Source organism: Leptinotarsa decemlineata, unplaced genomic scaffold (assembly GCF_025532065.1).
Source record: "Leptinotarsa decemlineata unplaced genomic scaffold, Ldec_3_MD MMD2_tig00000505_RagTag_RagTag, whole genome shotgun sequence".
NCBI classification, from domain to species: domain Eukaryota; kingdom Metazoa; phylum Arthropoda; class Insecta; order Coleoptera; family Chrysomelidae; genus Leptinotarsa; species Leptinotarsa decemlineata.
The window spans coordinates 1,230,343-1,254,298 of record NW_027412549.1 but is presented as its reverse complement, the minus strand read 5'-3'; the positions used below and the strand labels follow the sequence as shown (position 1 = coordinate 1,254,298).

Genomic DNA, 23,956 nt, shown 5'->3' with positions numbered 1-23,956 from the left:
TTGAATTTGAATAGTTTTGTAAGTAATCGTAGTTTATATCATTTAAAAATAGGTATTAATTAAATAAATGTATCTTTTACAAATTGCAAGTAACTTATTATTTTGATTAAAATAAAGAAATTTTTTTTAAAATAAAAATACAGTTTACAGTACCTACAGTTTGAGAATATTAATATATTTATTTATTTAAAGTAACTAATGTTTTAATCATATACTCTATGACACTGGTCACTCATTTCCACTCAAAATACCTACATAATCGGATTAAAAGTTTTATAGCTGTATTGTATTTCTTCAGATACAAGGTGGGTTAGTCAAAAACATATTAAACTGCCAGTTTTAGTTTGGTTTTTGTTATTATATCATATTAGCTGTCCTCTCTGTATTTCAGTTCTCTAATGAGGGTCAAACTTGCAGTGAGCTATCAACAAATTATGAACGGACTATAGAATGGTCGGATGTTAAAATTAAAATATATTCATATAAGATAATGCCCGTTTAGGCCAACATAGCATTTGGCACTGTTTCCACATTTCACTATGTTGGATTGTATCTTACAGTGTCATAGTTTTGAGAAAAAAAATCAATTGTATTTTCATTACTAAGTTTTCCAGGCAAACTTTCCACTTATGGTAGTTCATATTTTGTGTTTGCTCTTGCAAATTGAGAGGCTTTTGGAAAATTATTTTTCTTTAAGAAACTCTTGAATATTTGGAGTTTTTTGTTATTGAACTGGAAATGGCAATTGCTCTTGACTTCAATTTTAGCATAATGTTGATTTTTCTATGAAAATTCTATTTTGAGTAATAATTTAAAAATCTTTCTGAAAAACTTGTTTTTAGGATACGTCTACTTTTAAAATTTAGTTTGTATCTTTAATAATTGGAGATGCAATAAAATGTCTAGAAATGCTAAAGAAAAATTTTCCTCAATTTTCAGCGTAAAGTTTAGTTTTGGATGGAAACTGTGAAAAGTTTAATATTTCAGATTGTTTATTTTTCGAAATGGAAATTAAAATATCGTCAAAACATCTTTTAAAAAATGGCAATTCAAAATGATAAGTTTTTGATACAAATATTTTGTAGTTGTCATGATCAGTGTGCAACCTAACCTAACCTAACCCACCCCCTACCCGAAAATTTGTAAAAAAATCCATTGTAACAAAAGTAATTTGAGCCAATTCAGAATTCAAAACTATTATGAAAAAGAAATGTGTCAAAATTAGAAATCATTACCCACTTTTTTAAAGAATTTTTCAAATAATATTCATCAGATCTTAGTTGGAGTCTCTATTATGAAATTCATAAAAAATAAATTGAAGCTGTATGGGACACTTTTTTAAGGACTGGTGCGTTTGAGATGGGCCTCAGACAAGGTGATTACTCATATTCGAAAATATTCATTAACATTAGAAAATCAGAGAATAATTAATAACATAATTGAACAAAATTTGTATAGTTAATGAAGAATGTGACGAAATGTTATCTCTAGTCAATTTGAATGTGAATAGACAAACTAGAGTCAGCAATAAGATCAGCCAGCAACGAGACATTTCTCACAATTACTGATAACTTGAATGATGAGAAACAAGAAATATCATTGACTGAAATAAGTCAGTCGTTTGCTTGACTGCAGTTAAATTTGTCCTTGTATATGTTTATTGTAACACTATATATTTGTATTATTTTGTATTTTGTTTATACTTTCATATTGCTTTTAAGATTTTTGCTTTTCAACATTATATTTTTCAATTGTAATTGGTCCTACCAGTTACATTTTATATGATAGAAAAAACAAACTCAGTGATTAACATTATATTACAATATCATCCATTATAAAGTATTTTACAAATAATCATCTTAATTTATTACATAAATAATTCATAATTATACATAGTCCTTAATTAGCTAGACCAAATTTCATGATCTTATAAAAATGAAAAAATTTACATAAGTATTGTATCAAGACAGTAATATATTCGCTAAAATCATTCGGTTCAAATTCACACTGGCTATAAAGTACATATATACAGTGTGTCCTAAGATTGATGTTACTGTGATGGACTGAAAATATTTGAATTTGATTTCAAGTTTGTAGATTTAAGCACTGCTTGGCAAAAAAATAATTTCAAGAATATTTTCAGTTTTTGAAAAATAAGTTGGTCTTGATTGTCGAGCAAAAAACGTTTATCTTTTCAGGTATCCCTTTTGTACAAAATATATTAAAATGAAAACAAACTAAATTTTAGTTTCTCTCAAATAAGATTCACAGAACGTAAGAAGATCATTGCTCTACGTTCAATACTGCTGCTACTCAGGAAGTTCTTATCCACATTTTGCATGACTTGATGAAAGTAAAATTTTTTTTACAAATTGTTGAAGCGATATGAGCACTCAATTGTATACTGACCCGTTACTTGATTTATGATTATCGTGGATGTATATTGGTAATAGTTGTAAATATCTCGAACAATCATTATCTTATGACTTCTATTTTAAGTACAATAATGGAAAATGGTGCAAACACTACTGTAACATGCTTGAAATTATTTTTACAAAATATAAATACGACGATCTTGATTAGCAAGGCAGTATATATCTATTCAAAGTACCTTCTAGCATTATCTGCGATTAATTTGTGAGTGAATATAATTTATGTTGAACCTCAAAACAAGGCCTTTTGATCAAAATAGCTGAATCTTCTTGAAATTTTGTATAGAGCCATAATTTCTCATCTTGAACAACTTTTTTTGGTAACACTTAGACTTATGATGAACAAAAACGGTACATTACCTGAAGAGGAAATGACTTTCCGCTTTACACCAAGGCCACATTGTTTTCCAAAATTCGAAGATTTTCTTACAATTCATTTTTCACCAAGACCCTCAATCCCACAATCTTAAAATGAAACTTTTAGTCTATCACACCTCTTGTAATATAATGATATCCTAATCACGAAACAATTAATAAAAAATTTTCACTACACACTTTATCAATAGCGCAACACGTGGCATCTTGGGGCGTGTCTATACGCCGATTGGAATTGAATTGTATCTAACAGACACTAATCCAAGTTACCTCCCAGAAAAGTATTGCAATTGCTTTTCATTTATATAACAGCAGATCCTCGTTGAAATTTATCGAGTAGATCACTTACAGACGGGTTTTGAGGCATTACCTCAGTATAGAAAAGATCCAACACAAACAAAATTGTTCCTGGAACTCTGAATAAGGATTAATTGACATTTCCTGCACTGATGAGAGGTAAAGCATCTGCAATATTATACAAATACCTTTGTAGATCCTACTTTGTAGCAACTTTGTGTGCCTATATGCCTGAAGAAGCTATTGTATAGCGAAACACGTGTTGCCGTTTTGTGAATTGTGTAGTAGAAATTTCACAATAGTTTTTCTTGAATATGTTGTGGATTTTCATCATGTATTGACCGATTCCACCTCATATAATAATATCCAGTGGCTCACTGTATTTTATTAATATCAACTAAAAAATTTTTATTTAAGAGTTTTGATATAGTTCATCAGCTAGGACCTAAATTTTTTGAAAAAAAAAAACATTTGTTTTCAAAAGTAGAACTGGAACCTCTGGCATAAGCAAAGTAATCCGAAAACAAGCGCCGCTACTAAAGACCAGAACCAAAATGTACTCTTCAGTGTTGCGGTTCTGGTGTTTGTTTCAAACATTTGTTCTGTTCTTATAATTTCCTAGTATGTTTTGAATTGCAAAACCGGGAGAACTAATAGTACTGAAAATCAAATTTGTTAACTTATTACATACACACCAAAAAATCAATTGAAGTAGAAATCAAATTGTTTAGTTTCGATTTTTAAGACAAAACCACATTGCAAACTATACAAGCTCAGAAGCTGAGCTATAGTAGAATATTTCCTAACTCTCGCCAAAATGTTTAAGCAATAATATTCATACTGTACATAAGCACCATTTACATTATACTGTAGACAGACTTAATGTTGAAATAATGTTTCAAATACAGCGTTACAGACACTTTATGCCTCTTTCACTCGAACATTTTTCAGACGTTTTTGCTTTAAAATAGCCTTTTTTGTAAAATATTATTATTATCAAGATATTTGATTTATCCAGACTAGGGTTGGTTCCAATTGATCCAGGTATTCGAAGTTCTACTGTACATTAAAGAAATAATGAATTTATAAAAAAAAATGATTCAGATACCCAGATACCTGAATTAGCCATCGTTTTTCCAATAGTGGCTAAGTTTGGCCACTAACTTAATACAATACTGAAAATCTTTGAGATCTCAAAACCACATTAGACTTTTTATAAAGAATTATAAACCAATCATTCACTTTCTATTAGTCTTTGGGAGACTTTTTCACCCCCAGTCACAGCACATTCTGACCTACACTTTTTATTACTTATTCATCTAAGAAGTCTTCACTGGATTTGATATTAAGGTTTGAACTTAACCAAAGGTATGTTTTTTGATTGCAAACACTTATCACAAACCCATTCTGCATACACTTCCTGCGTTAAGAGTTGGAAAGCTGCTTCCGTCAGACCTGTACATCCTCTGAAAGTTGATTTAAAAAAAGTTGTATGAAGTTATTAAGGTAATAGTTCAAGATTGTTAAAGGGCTACTTTTATCAAAACATGATTTTGTCACAACATCTACTCAACAGTTAATCAATTCAATATTCTTAGAATTATACAGCAAAGAGAACATCATGCACAATTATTACAAGAAATGTTGCTGAGAGCAGAAAAAAATAAAAAAAGAAATATCAACCCTTTCCAACTGACTACGATTTAGGCCAGATTGCTATAAGTATAGAGATTTTAGAAATAGTCTAATATTCCCAAGAGGTTAGTAGATTCCAGGTAAAATAACAAAGTTCTATGATACTATTTATGATATTACATGATACTATTCAAAGAGAAAGCATAATGAATATATCTTCATTCATGGGACTTGATTTCATTGAGATATGAGAAATTGTCAAAATAGTAGGATTTTACGAGTTCAAGACAATCCTATGTATGATTCCATATACTTATATGCATTTAAAATTTATGCAAAATGTTTCTCAGATATATTCTGATATCTGAAATATTTTGAGATAAAGTTACATGCAAATGGAACGAATCATGAATAAAGGTTGAAATTTTCATTTTTGTGGCATGTACATTTCCTAAATTCTCTTAAATTTGATATATCTAAAACAAGTTACCTAAGAATAGTTGGGGTTTTCAGTTCATTGAATATTGATGATTTCAATTGAGAAATTAACAAATGTAAAATTTTATTAATTTCTTGGTAGCAAGTTTCCCTCGAAATAACAGAAAAGTTTACAGACACCTTAAATATTGAAAAAATTTACATGGTTTTTTTGTTTTTCACGTAAACAAATAATGATGTTTATTAAGTTTTTCAAGTCTCTTCATTTATATGGTATGTACATTTGATTCTTTTAGACCTGTTTTTACATAAATACTGATTCTTATGGTGCACATCTTATAATTTTCATCCAAAATTGTATCATTTTTAAGGCAGCTGTAAAAATTACTGTACTCTACGTGAAATGCAGAGCATCTTTATTGTTTCTACCTATTCTATAGTAAAGAGCTAAGAATAAATAACAGACGTAGATCTTAATTTAAAAAATCATGTCATTGATTTAACAAGAAAACAAACGGCTTCAATATGATACTATCTTCAGACAATTGAGAATATTTTTATTCGAGTGATTGAATTAAGATCGAGAATCTATTCAGTAAAAAAAGTTATTAACGTAGTCAACCCACACATAATCATAAAGACTATAGTTGTCAATGCCAGAGACCGAAAAAACAACATTAAAATTAAGAGGTCCATTACCAACTATTTTATATTCATAATCCCAAATCTTTCAAGAGAAAAATGTAAATTTTATTGGAAAAAATTGAATTATAAACATAGCCTATTATACTTTTTTAAAGAATGTGCCCTGTAGTTGCAGTTTTCATATTCTTCTTGGTGAAAAACCTCCCATTAAAAAAAAATTATCTAGTTTCAAATTTCCAGGCAAATAGTTGTTTTATACTTTATGAAATGCCATGAACATATTTTTTCAATTGAAAAATGGCTGTTTATTAATTTGACTATACATTGCTTCAGTTTGATACAAGTATTGTTTCCATTATTGCTTAATGGCACATAAACTAGAGAAAATATTTTTTCAAACAATTGTTGATGAAATACATTCAGGAGTTTGTAATATATTCAAATTAATTTTGAAGCAAAATTTAATGGAGTCTGAATTATTGATTTTTGAATTTGTTGATAGTTATTCAAGTTTTGATAAAGTTTCTTACCTGTGAAACCAAAAATTGCACCCACTTTCACATAGTATGGCTTGATCATTATCGTGTACTTCTTTATGGCATATCCCACATGGATATATGGGTGGAGCGTTGGGGTTTTGAGAGTTGAAAATCATGGATTGGTCAACAGGATACACTTTACCAGCGCTGACAGGCATAGGTTTGGAGTACATATTGTTCAGGGGGGACATTATGAAATTGTTGTTATTCATGGGTGGTCCTGAAATATCAACCATATCATTCACATAGTTACAAAAGTTAGATTAATGAACAAAAAAGACGTCAATTTGGATTGAAAAAGTTGCAGAGGTTTAAAAAATTATTAGATATACAGGGTGATTCAAAAGTACTTTGACAAACTTCAGGAGGTGATTCCTCACAATATTCTAACATGAATTGTTCAAATAAATAAATGTCCGGAAATGCTTCGTTTCAAAGATACAGAATGTTGAAGTTTTATTTTTATTTTCGTTTTTTTCAAATAACTTTTGAAATACTAAACTTAATTAAACGAAACTTGGTAATAGGAGGTTTTTGAGGTGTCGAATTCGAACCTGATGTTCTTATTGCTCTTACTCGTAGGGAGCGCCACCTACACGTCTTTTCTTTTTTAAAGATTCATTACTTTTTTGGGCGTACTTCTAGCACATTTTTCAGTAAAAAAATCGATTCCTCTATCATATCTACATAAATAAGTTACCCTTGTTACTAGTCGCTGTAAGCAACCGTTTTCTAAATATTTGGACTTGAAAACTTCAAGTCGATTATTTGATAATCGATGCATGTTGAAGTTATTACGAATATTTTGCATTTTTCACAAGAATGCTTTGGAAATAAATTTGACGTTGGTGAGTAGTTTTGGTAATTACATATTTTGTGACAGTTAGACGTTTGTTGAAGTTTCTGTAAGTAGAAGTAGAAAACACTTATTTTGAAAAAATGGATTATTTAAATAATATTGCTCATTTAGCCGATATGCATTTCGTTTATGGCCTTGCGGATGGCAATGCGCGCGAAGCAAGACATATTTACCAGGAGCGATTTCCTAATCGAGTACTGCCTTCAGCTCCAACATTTGCTAGTCTCCACCGTCGTTTGGCAGAAACAGGTAGCTTTAAGAGGGCAGCTGATATTATTGGAAGACCACGAGCAGTCCGAACCCCAGAATTGGAAGAAGCTGTTTTGAACGCTCTCGAGGAGAATCCAGAAACAAGCACAAGAGTAATTGCTGAATCTGTCAATTTTACTCAGTCCACAGTTTGGAGAATTATCCACGATCAACAATTTTATCCATACCATATTAGAAGGGTACAAGCTCATTTGCCACGAGACTTTCCCCAACGCATTACTATGTGTCAATGGTTTTTGAGAAAATTGGCTGGAAATCCTCAATATTTAAGATATGTACTCTTCACAGACGAGACAAACTTCTCCCGAAATGCTATCACAAACTTTCATAACAACCATGTTTGGGCTCTCGAAAATCCGCACGCAGTTAGTGAAAGGCATTATCAGTATCAAGTAATCAAGGACCTATCAAGTAATTGATAATTACTTGATAGGTCCTTTCTTTCTTCCGCTCCGACTGAATGGCGCAACTTACAGACACTTTTTAGAAAATTGCCGGGACTACTTCAGAATGTACCATTAGAAATTCGTATCCGCATGTGGTTTATGCATGATGGGGCTCCGGCCCATTTTAGCGTTGTAGCCAGGGAATTCCTTAACACAATCTATCCAAATCGATGGATCGGTAGGGGTGTAGAAGAACCTAACCAGGCGTGGGCACCAAGGTCCCCAGATCTAAACCCGATAGATTTTTATTTTTGGGGACATTTGAAGTCACTAATTTATAAGACTCCAGTAGTGAACGAGGAAGATCTAAGAAACCGAATAGTAGACGCCTGTGAAACAATAAGAAACACACCAATAATTTTTGAGCGGGTACGAGATTCAATGACTAGACGACTGACTGCCTGTATCTTCGCTGAAGGTGGACACTTCCAACAATTTATTTGAATACAATTTAGTTTCGTTTATTTTAGTTCATTCTACATATTCAAAATTTCCTGAAATAAAATGTTGACATTTCTTGCAAATTTTATTAAAACAAATACTGATTATGCACCCTTGATACAAAAATAACTATTTCGCTTAAGGATGTCATAAACGGGTAAAACGTCAAATTCATTTCCAAAGCATTCTTGTGAAAAATGCAAAATATTCGTAATAACTTCAACATGCATCGATGATCAAATAATCGACTTGAAGTTTTCAAGTCCAAATATTTAGAAAACGGTTGCTTACAGCGACTAGTAACAAGGGTAGCTTATTTACGTAGATATGATAGAGGAATCGATTTTTTTACTGAAAATTGTGCTAGAAGTACGCCCAAAAAAGTTATGAATCTTTAAAAAAGAAAAAGACGTGTAGGTGGCGCCCCCTACGAGTAAGAGGAATAAGAACATCAGGTTCGAATTCGACACCTCAAAAACCTCCTATTACCAAGTTTCGTTTAATTAAGTTTAGTATTTCAAAAGTTATTTGAAAAAAAAACGAAAATAAAAATAAAACTTCAACATCCTGTATCTTGGAAACGAAGCGTTTCCGGACATTTATTTATTTAAACAATTCATATTAGAATATTGTGAGGAATCACCTCCTGAAGTTTGTCAAAGTACTTTTGAATCACCCTGTATATACAAACACTTGTGTAAACTTCTTGAAACAAAAATTTGAAACTGTAGACTTAAATAAACACTTACCTATAGGAGGACCGTTGGGTGATGATATATTCATGCCTCCAGGCCCTCCCGGTGGTCCATGGTGAGTGTGAGGGCCATGAGGTCCGTGTGGCCCGTGATGTCCCTGCTGGCCTCCCATATTTCTTCCATCCATTCTGCCATCCATCCTTGCATCCATTCGGCCATCCATCCTGGCATCCATTCGGCCATCCATCCTCGCATCCATTCGGCCATCCATCCTCGCATCCATTCGGCCATCCATCCTCGTATCCATTCGGCCATCCATCCTCGCATCCATTCGGCCATCCATCCTTGCATCCATTCGTCCGTCCATGGGATTATTCATACCACCTCCATTCATTGGACCATTATGACCCATGGGACTGCCAACCATGGGTGGCCCATTTCCAGGACCTTGACCTGACATGGGACCCATGTTTCCAATGGGACTATGCATCGGAGGGCCTGTAACATACATACATATACATAGCTGTGTGTGTGTGTGTTTATATTAAATACAGTGAGAATCATAAATGTTATCCCCCCCCTATCTAACTCGTTACTGGACTCTTGTTAGGAAAAAAAGAGTATATTTTTAGTTTCAGTCCGGATGCTTTGCAAAGTATCGCGACTAATAGTTGCACACACTTCCGTAATCTGCGCACACAACTCCTGAATAGAGTGACACTGAGTCTCGTAGACTTAACATTTTAGGTAACACCATAGGAAGAAGTCTAAAGGAGTTAGATCTGGAAATCTTGGAGGCCATTCCACAGATCCTCGGCGCCCAATCTGTCGCCCTGCACAAACAGTATTCCAATAAGTCCTCACAGCCACTGCAAAATGTGGAGGAGCTCCATCTTGTTGCAGAATAATGTTCATGTCAAACTCATCAAAATTATTTTCGACAGTTGCCACTATCAACGGATCTATCAGTTTCCAGCATTTCCAAATTGAGGGTACCAGTCAGATTTTCCTCAATGAATAACGGACCTACAATGTGGTCACCCAGTATTCCTACCCACATATTGACTTTTTGGAGAAACTGGGTATGAGTTTAGCGAAAAACTCGTGGATTTTCATCGAACCAATACCTCACATTTTGTCTAAACAATTGATTGCTTAAAAAAGAATTAGCCTCATCACTGAAACAAATATGTTTCAAATATCTGGGATTTTGCATAATATTGATGGAGAAAATTTCACAATATTCTAGACGGCGGCCTGAATCATCGTCCGTCAGTTTATTCACCATTTTTATTTTGTAGACGTCATTTGACGTCTGAACCAAAACCAATATCATACTGGCCCGAATTTTTAATTCTAAGGGTGATTGCGCTACGTTAATTGTCATTATTCTTAAACTCTTGAATTAATCTAGCAAAGTTCAATTCCTATGCATGGTTTAATAGAGAATAAAACCCACTATCAAATGAGCTATTACTCACCACACCCCATGCTATTTAAATTTTTTGAAAGGAATGAAATTATGGGTGTCACAACTGTTCATACTCAAATGTACATTGTAGAAATAAAAAATTGACGTGTCTCGGCGATTTTCCTAACAACGAGTCCAGTAACGAGTTAGATAGGGGGTAACACTTATGATACGCACAGTATATATGTATAATATAGTGTTGTGCCCACAATAGGTAGGTGGACGATAGCTGCTTTCCTTTTAGAGACATAAAAAATGTTTTGGAAAAAAGTTGTAGAGAAAAATTAAAGCTATGTTTCAATAATTAGTACTAATCTATAGGGTGTCCAATAAATGTGTGACAGACCAAACTTAAGTTTTTTTAAATAGAATACTCCAAATATTTTTATTCAATTGAATTTCTTGGGCAGAGTACTTCACAAAAAATAGGATTGTTTGTTATACCCGGTGGTTCAAAAGTTATAGTGAAATCAAAAATAGGTTCATTCAACACAAAATATCTCCTAGTCGATCAAAATTAATGAGGAAATTTTTCAATCAAATATCATTGAAGATTGTGTATTTTCATTTTGTCATTCTAAAAGTGGAAAATCCAATAGTCTGTGAAGCATGATATACACATTTTTTATATCAAGATGGGGAAGTAAAAAGCCAAAACCTTTCTTTCCAAAAAAAAAAACAACTATTGAATGCTGCTACTTTATGTTGATAAAGAAATAGAACTTTTTTTGAAATGATTATACATGTGACAATGCTCATATGATGCGGTATGTGGAAAATTTTGGAATAATGTTTATTATCAAGTGATAGTTAGTGATTCAGTGATAGTTAAGCCAGAAAATTTACAGTTATTTACCCCCATCCCTGCGATGAATTTATGGCATAAAAACACTGATTACATCATGTAAACTCATCAGAGTAAAAATAAATCTAAATAAATGAACTTTAAACTTTCAAGACAGTCTCGGATATACCTACACAGTAGACTGAATGGACTGACGCCTATCAGAAAACAACTACTCCCCTGGCTAATACCACGAAGGGCGTTGGATTATATCCGACAGGCGTCAGTGCAGAAGTCTTTACAGAAAATTTCCTGCATATGCAATTGGCAATACAACTGAAAGAGTGGACCCTCAATTTTGGAACGGGCACACTTGCAGACCAGTTTCGGGCTTATTAGCCACTCATCAGTGCAAGATAGTGGCCCTCATCGACCTAAAGTCAATGATATTCCATAATTGAATATCGGAATTCTTTCAGAGTATTTCATTCCCCTTCCTAAGTTGGAGCGAACAACAAAATGTCACTCCATCTAGTGGACGATGTACTAACCAACTGCATATCCGAAATTTGCCCGATTCCTCTGAATAAGGAAGAAAAATTTTCTTATTAGTCTTATTTGATAAATTGAACCACCAAATTCTACTGAATAAACTTTTTTCTGTTGATTTCGATAGTCAACTGTTGAATTTGCTACAGTCTACGCTACGCTATTTGTAGAATACAAAGGACACAAATCTAAAGAATTCACTTCAACTAGTGGTGCTTCTCAAGGAAGTAATCTAGCTCCTCTTCTATTTTCTTTGTTTATAAATGATATTGTTTCAAATATATCTATATTACTTATATATTACTCTTTGCTGATGACTTGAAGATTTTCAGACCCATTGAATCAACCGAGGACTGTCTTATTCTGCAAAAGGAATTTAATTCGATACATGAATGGTGCATACTAAACAAGCTTCCACTGAATATTCAAAAATGTAAATTTATGAAATACACCCTCAAGCACAACAATATACAGTTTGACTATGCAATAAACGATATCACTTTAGAACAAAGCACTGAAACTAAAGATCTGGGCATTATATTCGATAAGAAACTTTGTTTCACGTCACAAATTAATCAAATCACATCTTCTGCAATAAAAATGCTTGGCCTTATCTTCAGGACGTGTAGAGACTTTCAAAACCAAGAAGGTTTTATAACACTTTTTAATGCATATGTCCGATCTCGTCTGGAATATGGCTCCCTAATCTGGTCACCTATATACAATGTACATATACAGCAACTCGAATCTTGTCAAAGAATCTTTATGAAATACATGGCTAACAAACTGGATGGAGCTTACCCATTCCAAGGAATTAATAATAATAATAATAAATTGTCTTTATTTATACTGGCGGAGTTTAGCTTACGCTACTCTTCCACTCAACCAGTATTTTGTACATTTACAAATTGATATATATATATATATATATATATATATATATATATATATATTATATATATATTACATACATACATATATATATATATATATATATATATATATATATATATATATATAGTTACAACAAAAAAAATAAACGAAAATTATTGATAGATGAATTGTCTTACAGATTGTTGTGATCACTGTTTATCAAATATGATCTTCCTAATTTTCTTTTTGAACGATAAACATGGTTGTGGTATTATATATTTATGAAATATATTGAAAGTGGTAGCAGCCTGATATGTGAATGATTTTTCATTAAAAACAGTGAAATGTTTGGGTATGGTAAGGGTGGTAACTGTCCTAAGGTATCTGTTATGAACTTGATGACGTGGAGTGAGCTTTTTCATTAAATCTTCTGGTATTTTATTAAAAAATAATTTGAAAAGGAAATAAACTTGATACAACTCTCGTCTATTTTCAGCCATCCGATGTCATTAATATGAGGTGTCACATTCTCCCTATATTTGATATTACAGATGAACCAAGTACACGCGTTTTGGACTCTCTGTATAGAGCGGGCTAGATAATCAAAACATGGGCCATAAACAATATCACAATAGATAATATAAGTGAATCACATAATGTGATTTTAATTTTTTTATTATGGTAATGCCTATTGGAATACAATTTTCTCAGTATTGAATAAGAGTGTCCTATAAGATTACTTACATGTTTTATAAATTTGAAATTGTGATCAATTATCAAACCTAAAATTTTTATGGAATCACTATATATCACCAACTGATCATCAACTTGTAAAGATATATTGTCTATGGCCCTCTGACGATCTTTATCACTTCCAAATATTATCGCTGTTGATTTGGTAGGATTGATAGTGAGTGAATGATCCTTGGATATTTCAATTAATTTTTTTATATCTTCATTCAAATAACTTTGTTGGTTAATAATATTCTCGATTCTATCACTCAAATATAAGTTTGTGTCATCTGCATATGTCTGTATTTGAAATTTTTTCAAGACCTTTGAGAAATCTGAAGTGTATATAGTGAAAAGAAGGGGAGCTAATACTGATCCCTGGGGTGCGCCATGAGCTACCCAAGTTCAGACGATTTTATGTCTTCCATGACGACACGTTGAGTTCTATCATTTAGAAAGGATTCAATGAATGAGCACGACATATTATCAAAGCCAAAGTATTTAATTTTGGTGCACATTAAATGATGATTCATTGTATCAAAGGTCTTGCTGTAATCGATGGATAATAAAAGTTGTGTTTTACTTTTACCTAGATTATTTATAATTGCATCAGTTATTCCCAAGAGTGCAGTAGTAGTACTATGACCTGGCCTAAATCCATGTTGATGTGGTGGTAGTATTTTATTTTCATTCACATAATTATACATTTGTTCATGAACTGCTTTTTCAAGAATTTTTGAAATTGATGGTAATATGTTGATAGGTCTGATATATGACAATGTTTTTGGCTTAGAAATTTTATTAATCGGAAAAATTAGTGATTTTTTCCATGAGAAGGGGTAAATACCATTTGTTAAACATTTATTTACCATAAAAGTGATTATCGGAATCAAGTAAGGTGTACATAGTTTGATCATTTTTATGGAGATTCCATCAGAACCAGTGGCATTTGATTTGATATTGTTTATTATTGAGAAAGTTTGTTCATCTGTTAGTGGTATAAATTTAAAGCATATGTTTTCGTTAAAACTATTTGTCTTATAGTGATCTAATATTTTTTTAGAGGGCTTATTCACAATGTTTTCAACTGATTTTATGAAATGCTCATTAATTTTATCTGGCAGTTTTAGATTGATAATAGAGTGTTGCTAAATAGATTTGCCCTCTTATCCTTAGAAAACAGAAGAACATATTATGCCTGTATCTTCATATATAAATTGATTCATAATCTGGTTGACTGCCCTGATTTGTTATCTGAACTAGATTTTCACGTACCTAGACGAAGTAGTAGAAACGAAATTTTTTTCTATTTGCCTTTGCCTAGGATCAACGTGTTAATAATTTCTCCAGTTTATAACATCTGTAAAATTTATAATAGTTTCTATTCAGAATGTGATATTTTTGTTGTTCTATTTGGACGCTTCAAGTATATAATTTGTAACAAGCTATTTTCTATGCAAGTCGAACTAGAATCTAACTTCAATCCATAAGTGAAATACTATGTTTCAACTCTCTGCACACTGCCAATTCTATTAGAATTCTACAGTATATGTGTTTTTTATTATTATTATTATATGAATGTATCACTGTTTGTATAATATCTATACTACTCTATTACTCTGCTGATTTTATATGCTATTCGTTATATTCCATTGTACTCATACTTAGTCACAGCTGTGAACTTAATTATATTTGTCTTGTAAGTGGGATTACTCCTGTTAGACATAGACAATAAACCTTTTTTTTTTAATTTCTTTATTAGTCAGGGGAGTAGTTGTTTTCTGATAGGCGTCAGTCCATTCAACCTACTGTGTAGGTATATCCGAGACTGACTGGAACGTTTAAAGTTCATTTCTTTAGATTGGTTTACTGCCAGTCTTCAAGCATAGCCCACTGACTAATAAGAAAGAGTAAAAATACGTTAATGCTTGATTATGTCAAACTCTTTTACTCATATTATCAGTATTATTTTTTAGGGGACATACTGCAGCTACCTAATCTCAAAAACATATAACCCGCTCCCAAAACTTCATTGGTTTTATGAGTCCAATTTATGAGCACACTCGTTAGCGACTATTATATTCATTATTGATAACTTTTACTCTACTAAGTTTTCTGCTTGTACTGCTTCCCTTCTTCAAATATATTTGATGAATATCACTAACTTGTATAAAGTGAAGATCATACAAGAAATTTATCAAACTATGTGTTGAATCTAAAAAAAATTCCTCAAAGTTTCATTAACTTTCAATGCGGAAAGGGCACATGTGCGGCTTAGTTAGGTACAGATATATGCGGACGACGCGCTTGAGCGTCCTGAGTCCTGTAAATTATAATGAACTCGTAGATAATCCCGCACTCACGACTAGGTTATAAAATTTTCTCCGCATATTTGGACATATGTGGAGAAGATTCCTACAATATTCGTTTCTCAGATAAATAAACCGCTCGCTCCTAGGTGACATCGGTTTGCTAGTAGTTTACAGAAGGCATAATAATACCAGTGTATCTAATACGTTTTATTTATTTGTACACTGTGCTTATTTTTTGTGTTCTTTCTTTGAAATGGATGACCTAAATGTACCAGGCCCTCAGGATATACACATAAATATTTATGTATGATAAGTATTTTTATTATATTAGCTGATGTTGAAGAAATTGCTGAGAGACCTCCAACCAGAACACCTTTATTAGATGATGCGACTTCAGAAATACTTCCATTATCACCAGATGCAGCAGTTATACCAGATGATAACGACAATTAGTGGCAGGACCCAATTGGAGAAATGAACGATTTTGAATTTACAGGAGAAAACAGATTTTTCACAGATCCACCTAGTGGGTATCCATATGGTTGGTTTAAAATGTTAATTAAGAATGAGTTTTTGGAAGATATAATTTCACAATCCAATTCGTATGCTATTGATGTACTGGCAACTGTTAGTGGAAAGAAACGTGCAAGAATCACAGAATGGAAGGATCCAACACTTCCTGAATTTCGTATATTTTTGGGATTAACTTTGCATATGGTTACGATACACAAGAGTAGAATAAATGACTATTGGAATCGACACATACTTTTCTCTAGCTGTTTTTCAAATTACATGAGTTGTGACCGCTATTTACTCATTCTGCGTTGTTTACATTTTTGCCAAAACCCAGAGGCTGATTATCCACCACCGGAAAATCGACTTTATACTGTCAGACCTATATTAGAATATTTCAGGAACAGGATGAACCAGATATATTATCCAGGCAAACACCTGTCATTCAATGAGTCGATGGTTCTATGGAAAGGCCGCTTAATTTTTAGACAGTACGTTAAAAATGAACGACATAAATATGGTCTGAAACTATACGTAATAGCAGAACCAAATGGAATCGTATTGAATTTTGCTGTATATTCTGGCCAACTTGATGTAGTGAGTGACAAAGGTCACATACAAAAGGTGGTAATGCACCTGATGCGTGACTTGCTGAATCACGGTCATTCCTTGTATATGGAAAATATTTACTTACAACAGTTATAGTACAGCTGTTGCCTTACTAAACAAACGGACATTTTGTACAGGTACTTTTCGTGCTGATAGAGCAGAATCACCTAAGGAAGTTGTCAGGGCCAAATTGAAAACAGGTCAACACAAGGCCCAATTTTTGAATGGTGTGGTGATTGGGAAATGGCGAGATAAACGAGACGTTATATATATATATATATATATTTTTTTTTTTTTTTGAGTGAATATAAATGGGAGAAGGTTGAGGTTGAAGATAGAAGAAAACATTTAAAGCAGAAACCTTTGCCGATAGTAAAATATAATAAATTTATGATGGGGGTGGATCGTCAAGATCAATTTACACAATACTATCCAGTGTTACGAAAAACTTTAAGGTGGTGCAAAAAACTGGGTCTTCACTTCATTCACCTCCTACTGGTAAATGCTGACTTACTATTTATAAAATATGACAATAGACCAAATTTGTCATTCTATGATTTTCTACTAGCAGAAATTTAAAAATTATTGCGGAAAAATCAAGTCATCTTAAAGGAATTATATATGTCTAAACTTGTATGTTTGGTATAATAATTATTGAAATAATATATCATTATCATTCAAATTTAATTCTTGATAGTCATCTACCATATATTTTGTAACATCCTGTATATAAAGTTGCCCACTCGTAGTCACGTATCTATCAGTACTCACTCCATTTTTGTCAGAACCATATAAAAAATGCAATAAAAAAAATGTATCCAAATGCACAGTGTGAACGGATTTTGTCTCAGGTAATCTATCTATCTATCTCTCTCTCTCTAATAATCAGTCATCTATCATTCCTAGTACTGTAAATCCAAATAATATTGATGATTATGTGGTTGCAACCACTATAATTGGGACATACCTGTCATATTCATATTAGGACCCATAGGTCCTCCTGGGCCTGGCCCATTGGGACTTGACATCATATGAGGAGGACCGTGTCCTTGACCGGGTCCAGGCCCCATGTGGGCCATTCTAGGACCATTCATCATCATTGAGTTGTTCATCTGGTGGGCATTTGGGCTGTGCATAAGAGGAGATCCCATACCCATTGGAGGATTTGGACACATGGATCGATACATTCCCATGGCATTTCCCATCACCATATTAGGTCCAGGTCCTGTGGAGATCAATAATAATGTAAGTCATAGAAACCTAAGTTAATTAAATAACTTAGGTTTCTAGGTTATTCAAACTTATTTCCCTATCTTACTTAATATTTCATAATGGGGAAGTCTTCAAAAAACACATTTCATAATTTATTCTCATTCAATTCATATGGTTACAATTGCCAAAAATAGATTCCTGATTATATTGATAATAATTCATCTTCAATTAGGATAACATTGATAAAATAATAATAGAACTTGCAAATTTCTTATCTTCTCAAAATCCATCTTACCTCCAAGTCCCATAGAAGGGCCGTGTCCTCTAGACATTGGATTAACAGTGTTGACATTACTAGGGCAATCATCAAATGGATTGGAAGCTACAATTGTATCTCCATATCCAGACAAAGGGGGTGGTAGCAAATCTTGGACAGTTGGAGGGGGCTGTATTGGTGCTTGAGCATTTTTTCTTTTTTTTCGGATTAGGAGGTGCAGGGGGTAAGTCACCTCCTATGTTTGGTACATTCAAACGAAAAGGAGGCATGTGAGACATCTTTAAAGTCTTTGGTGAATTTCACACCAATGACCAGAACACATAGTTAATCAACCAACATTAACTCCCCAGAGCAAGTTTTCTTGTACTGGAAAACCTGTGCTTTCGATCTCTTCGACCAATGTTCTATACCCTTTTTCTTCAATATGTCAACCCCTGAAACTGATAATTGTTGCAAAGATTCTTCATCTACTTGGATTTGGTGTTTTGTGGTACGGATCAACTTTTTAGGCTTAGGTGATACTTCCAGAGATTCACTTTCCACTTTTAAATACTTTTCTGAATCTGAAAGTAACTTGATACCACCTTTCTTTCTTTTTTTCCTTGTAATGTCATCTGAAGCTGTATATTCCAAGTTTTTCTTTAGGTGTTTCTCTAGAAGTGATGAGAGATGTTTAGCAACATGAGTGCGAAATTCGGGGGTCACTTTGAAAAAATTGTAATTTTCATCATCTGCAGATTTTCTCAATGGTTCCGACACTTTATTAGTGATTTCTGAGTTCAATTTTTCTAAAAAGTAAGAAAATAGTATAATGAACATTTGACTTTATTAGTCAATTTACTAGTTTTAAGTCTCACCTTTATTTCCAGTGAACAAGCGATCATTTAAAAATTGTCTGTCTTGAGCTTCTTTCAATAATTCCAAATTTTCATCGTCTGAACTACTACAAGACATTTTTTTTCATCAGGTTAAATGAAAATACAACTTCCATTTCTTCTTTCTTGACTCGCGTTTCGCGTTAGCTATTTATATCACGAAACACTATACAAGTATATGAACAATGTTCTGTGATTTATGTCTTCCGCAGTTATGATGTTTAGGAACGAAAAATTGTACCAACACAGAAAATGAAATTGTAGTAAATTGCGTTCAATAAAGAGCACCTATGCCTCAGTTTTAAAATATTATGATTTCAACTAGTACACCACCCCTAATAAAATTGTAAAAACTGCTTGGAATTACAAATGAAATTTCAATTTCTTCATAAAACGGAATTGAAAATTATTTCAAATTAGGTGAACTTCCCCAGTATTTTAAAGTAGAACTGAAAGAGATATCCAATTTCTATATCGATGTGAAAGTTCACTTGATTTTGAAAATAAAACCTCTTACGAACAAATGAATCGTTATATCCCTTAGTTCCAATGTTTCAGAGAGGGCGTTTCAGTTGTATCGGAATGGATCGATATTATATTGTAGATCAGAAGGTAGAACTTGAAAGTAACATCAACTGCTAATAAGTTGAGGTGTTTTGTGGCGTTTAATCGTATTCGAACGTGTATTCAAAAACGATTCGTAGTGACACCATTAATAAGATTCACCAGAATGGAAAGATTCAATTTGTGTCAGATCTCAAATCCAATATTATAAACAAGCTTTTCAATTTTCTTTAACCTCAATAAGAATGGATTTGTGCAACTAATAATCATCCAGCTTTATTTATCCAGTATTTGATAAAAAGTTTTCAGCAACTATAACGATAATAATAAAGCAGAAATTAACAACTGACGTAACGTAACGTCAAATTACGTTTCAAATCCATAGGGTTATCTAGCGCTCATGTATTCAAAACGTATTCGTCTGTTCAATTCAATTCAAATATACTTTGTTGTCTGAAGAATAAATTCTTATTGACAAAGCCTTATGCGAAATATGAATAACATATACATGAAATCACAAAAAAAGTATCACAAAAGTAAAATCACTAAAAGTAAGTGATAACATGAACTGAAAAGAGACATGTACATAATAACAAACGTTCAGGATATAATAACATGGTCAATAAAACTAAATAAATCAATTTAAACTAAATTAAATAAAATCAAATCAATAAAATACCTTAGATATTACAGTTAGTCTTCTCAATTAAAATTATCATCGTAGAATTCTTCTAAGCTATAATAAGGTCTCACAGAAAGCAAGTCTTTCAACTCTTTCTTAAGAGCTCTAAGGTCATTTATGGTTCTTATAGCTTGAGGAAGGTGATCGAACATTTTGAGACCGTTATTAATAATGGCATCTTTAACTAGGGTCGAAGAAGGCAGCGGTAATTCAAAGCTGAATCTTTGCCTGGTTTGATACATTTGCGCGTCCAAGTTGTTAAACATACCCTATTTTTGAAGAGAAGACAGATTGTCTCATATATAAATAAGGAGATCACAGTGAGGATTCTGTTAGAGGGAAAAAGAGGCCGACAAGAGTCCCTAGACTTGGCTTTGCATATGCATTGTATTGCATGTTTTTGTATTAGTAATACTGATTGTATTGCACGTTTTTGTATTAGTAATACTGATTGAAGGTATGTGGTAGAACACACACCCCAAAAGCAAATACCATAACGAAGATGGGATTCAAAAAGGGAATGATAAACCATTCTAGCTTCTGCAGATCCGAGCTCAAATGCAGTTACTCGTATTGCATAACATCCAGAGGAGAGCTTCGATTTCAAAGTATCTACATGTTTGTTGAATTTTAAATTACTGTCAATGAACAAGCCAAGGAATTTATAAGTTGGTACATTGTCAATTTGAATATTATTTAGATGTACGGCTGGAATCTGTCAACGATAGGACACTACTTTTGTTTTTGATAAGTTCAAGCTCAAGAGATTTGAGTCAAACCAGTTTTTCACTTTTGTGATGTCATTCTCAATAACTTCATACAACGTATGGTTGTTAGGAGCATGCCATTAAATTGTAGTATCATTAGCAAATAAAGTAAATTTTCTTTGGATGTTTGTAGACGATAGGTCATTAATGTAAATCAAGAATAAAAGTGGGCCCAGTATCGAACCTTGTGGGACGCCGCAAGTAATTTTACCTTCATATGAAGTGGTTTTGACTATCTGGGTGCGATCTGTTAAGTATGACTCAAACCACTTAAGACTTATTCCAGTTATACCGTATCTACTGGATTTCCGTAAAAGAATTTTATGATTCACACAATCAAATGCTTTGTCTATATGTTGTCTATATGTCTATATGTTGTCATTTATGTTGGAATAAACATTGTGAAGAAATGAAAATATGGCATCGGAAGTGTTTTTTTTGCTTTTGGAAACCAAACTGTTTGTTTTCATTCAGAAACCAAAGTAGTCTTGTTTTGACAATTTCTTCTATTAATTTGGCCATTGCAGAGATTAAAGAAATTGGACGAAGACTTTATGGACCATTGATGACTTCTCCCTTTGGCAGTGCTAACACAATCAACTTCTTCAAAAAAAATGGAAAGATTTCTTCTCTAAATGAATTATTTATTAGACTAACTAATATATCGAGTATTCTTATCGGAATATTTTCTAGGATTTTTATAGAAATACCATCTGAGCCTGTGGAGTTTTTATTTTTAATGGAAAATAATGTTTCATACAGTTTGGTAATATTTGTATCATATAATATGAAGGTGTTCGTAACTTCGATATTCACATAGTCTAAGGGGTCCGGCTGCTTTTATATTTTTTGTCAAGTCCTCCGCAATAGAGCAATAGAAGTCATTAAGTTCAGTAGGAGAAAACGAAATATCTATAATTTTTCTGTGTCTCTTGCCAGTAAGTTCATTAATGATACACCAAGTTTCTTTTCATTTATTCGTAGCTTTATCCATTCTACTTTTATAATATTTGCTTTTGGCTAGTTTAACTACATTTCTGTAAATGGTGCGATAGCGGAGGAAGTAATTAAGAAAAAATGGAGCAGATGTAAATTTTCTCAAATAATGTAATACCCTCATGTTTTTTGCCGAAACCCGAATACCTCTTGTCAACTAATTTTTGTGTCTAAAATTGATTTTTTGAACCGGAAACTTTTTATCAAATATATAAAGTAATTTATCATAAAATTCAAGAAAAGGGTCTTCAGAAAATTCTATATGATTTCATTCAGAGCTTAGACACAAGTTAGAAAACTTGTTATAATTAGCAGAACTATACAAAATCGTCCTAACTTAAATTTCGATTTTTTTACATTAAGATTGTGATACACCTTATTAGAATGGACTACTTCGTGATCTGACAATCCAGAAGGAAGAACATCACAAGAAACTAGCTCGTAGTCTAAATTTGAACATAAATAATCTATGGTGGATTCGGTAAATTGAGACACACGTGTAGGAGATTTCACGTGCATTTAAATTATATGTTTGCAATAAATTAAGCAGAAACTGTGTTGCTTTTGAATTTTGTTCTGTGTAATTAATATTTGAGTCTTCAGTTAAAATAATTTTTGCTTTTGAAGGTAATTCAGAGAGAATAGATTCCAGTCCGTTGAGTAATTGAAAAGGATCACTGTAAGGTGTGATTCAAATACATTCATTCTGGCGTTGAAACGATGACATCACATAAACTATGAAACATATTATTCAGGATTCAAAACTAGCGTGATATTGGTTTTGAAACGGAATTTGACATTACGTAACGTCAGTAGTCAGTTTCTGCTTTATTTTGATCGTTATAACTTATAAAGTGCTGAAAACTTTTCATCAAATACGTTGTAGGGATATACTAAATAAAGCTGGAAAATTATTACTTGCACAAATCCGATTATAATTGACGTTAGACAAAATTGAAAAGTTTGTTATTATTGAATTTGACATCTGACACAAATTGAATCATTCCATTCTGGCGAATCTTATTATTAATGACGTAACTACAAATCGTTTTTGAATACACGCTCGAATACGATCAAACACCTCATACTCAAATTTTGAATCATCATGAATACGTTTCAAATCATAGTTGATGTGAGGTCATCGTTTAAACGCCAAAATGAATGTATTTCAATTACAGACGAATACGTTTTGAATACATGAGCGCCAGAAAACACTTTTGAATTCAAACATTTTGACATAATTTTCATATACTAGTAGGTATGCTATAGTAGTATGTAGTATATAAAAATATTCTGAAAGCATCAAAATCGTTAAAATGATTAACACAGAAGTCAAAAAAGGATTCTTACAAAAATTGATTTGTAATCACAATACCCTGGACTAACCATCGAGCATTATGTAGTTTTTCTGGAATAGGAATATTGTCATTAAGTACTGGATTATCATCGTTATCTTCATTTTCCAAAATATCTTGATGATATATGAAAATGTTGCAAAAATTGCACAAGCTGATATAATTTTTGCTACATTCAAAAAGTTAATAATGAAGAGCACGGTGTTAAAAATAAGATCGAAAACGGGATTTTGAAATTCTAATGTCTCTTTCAACAACGTTTCGGATTATCTTCAGTTCTCTATTGAAGTTAATCTGTTGTTCATTCAAATGT

At 32.5% G+C, this 23,956-nt stretch overlaps 2 protein-coding genes across 2 annotated transcripts; both read right to left on the bottom strand.

Annotated features, from left to right (window-relative positions):
• Nucleotides 1-1,799: 1,799 nt before the first annotated feature.
• Nucleotides 1,800-18,682, bottom strand: LOC111507169 (pygopus family PHD finger). Its single transcript, XM_023162474.2, is given in 6 exon segments — nucleotides 1,800-4,570; nucleotides 6,353-6,581; nucleotides 9,127-9,570; nucleotides 17,883-18,140; nucleotides 18,423-18,592; nucleotides 18,594-18,682. Coding segments are annotated over 6 exon segments (1,311 nt in total). The 3' UTR covers nucleotides 1,800-4,449.
• Nucleotides 18,683-18,728: 46 nt separating this feature from the next.
• LOC111505455 (uncharacterized) lies at nucleotides 18,729-19,479 on the bottom strand. The gene is made up of 2 exons (XM_023160305.2): nucleotides 19,262-19,479; nucleotides 18,729-19,192 (listed from the first exon to the last, which is right to left on the bottom strand). Exons 1-2 carry the CDS (start codon nucleotides 19,356-19,358, stop codon nucleotides 18,729-18,731), a joined length of 561 nt encoding a protein of 186 aa, XP_023016073.2. The 5' UTR covers nucleotides 19,359-19,479.
• Nucleotides 19,480-23,956: the final 4,477 nt, after the last annotated feature.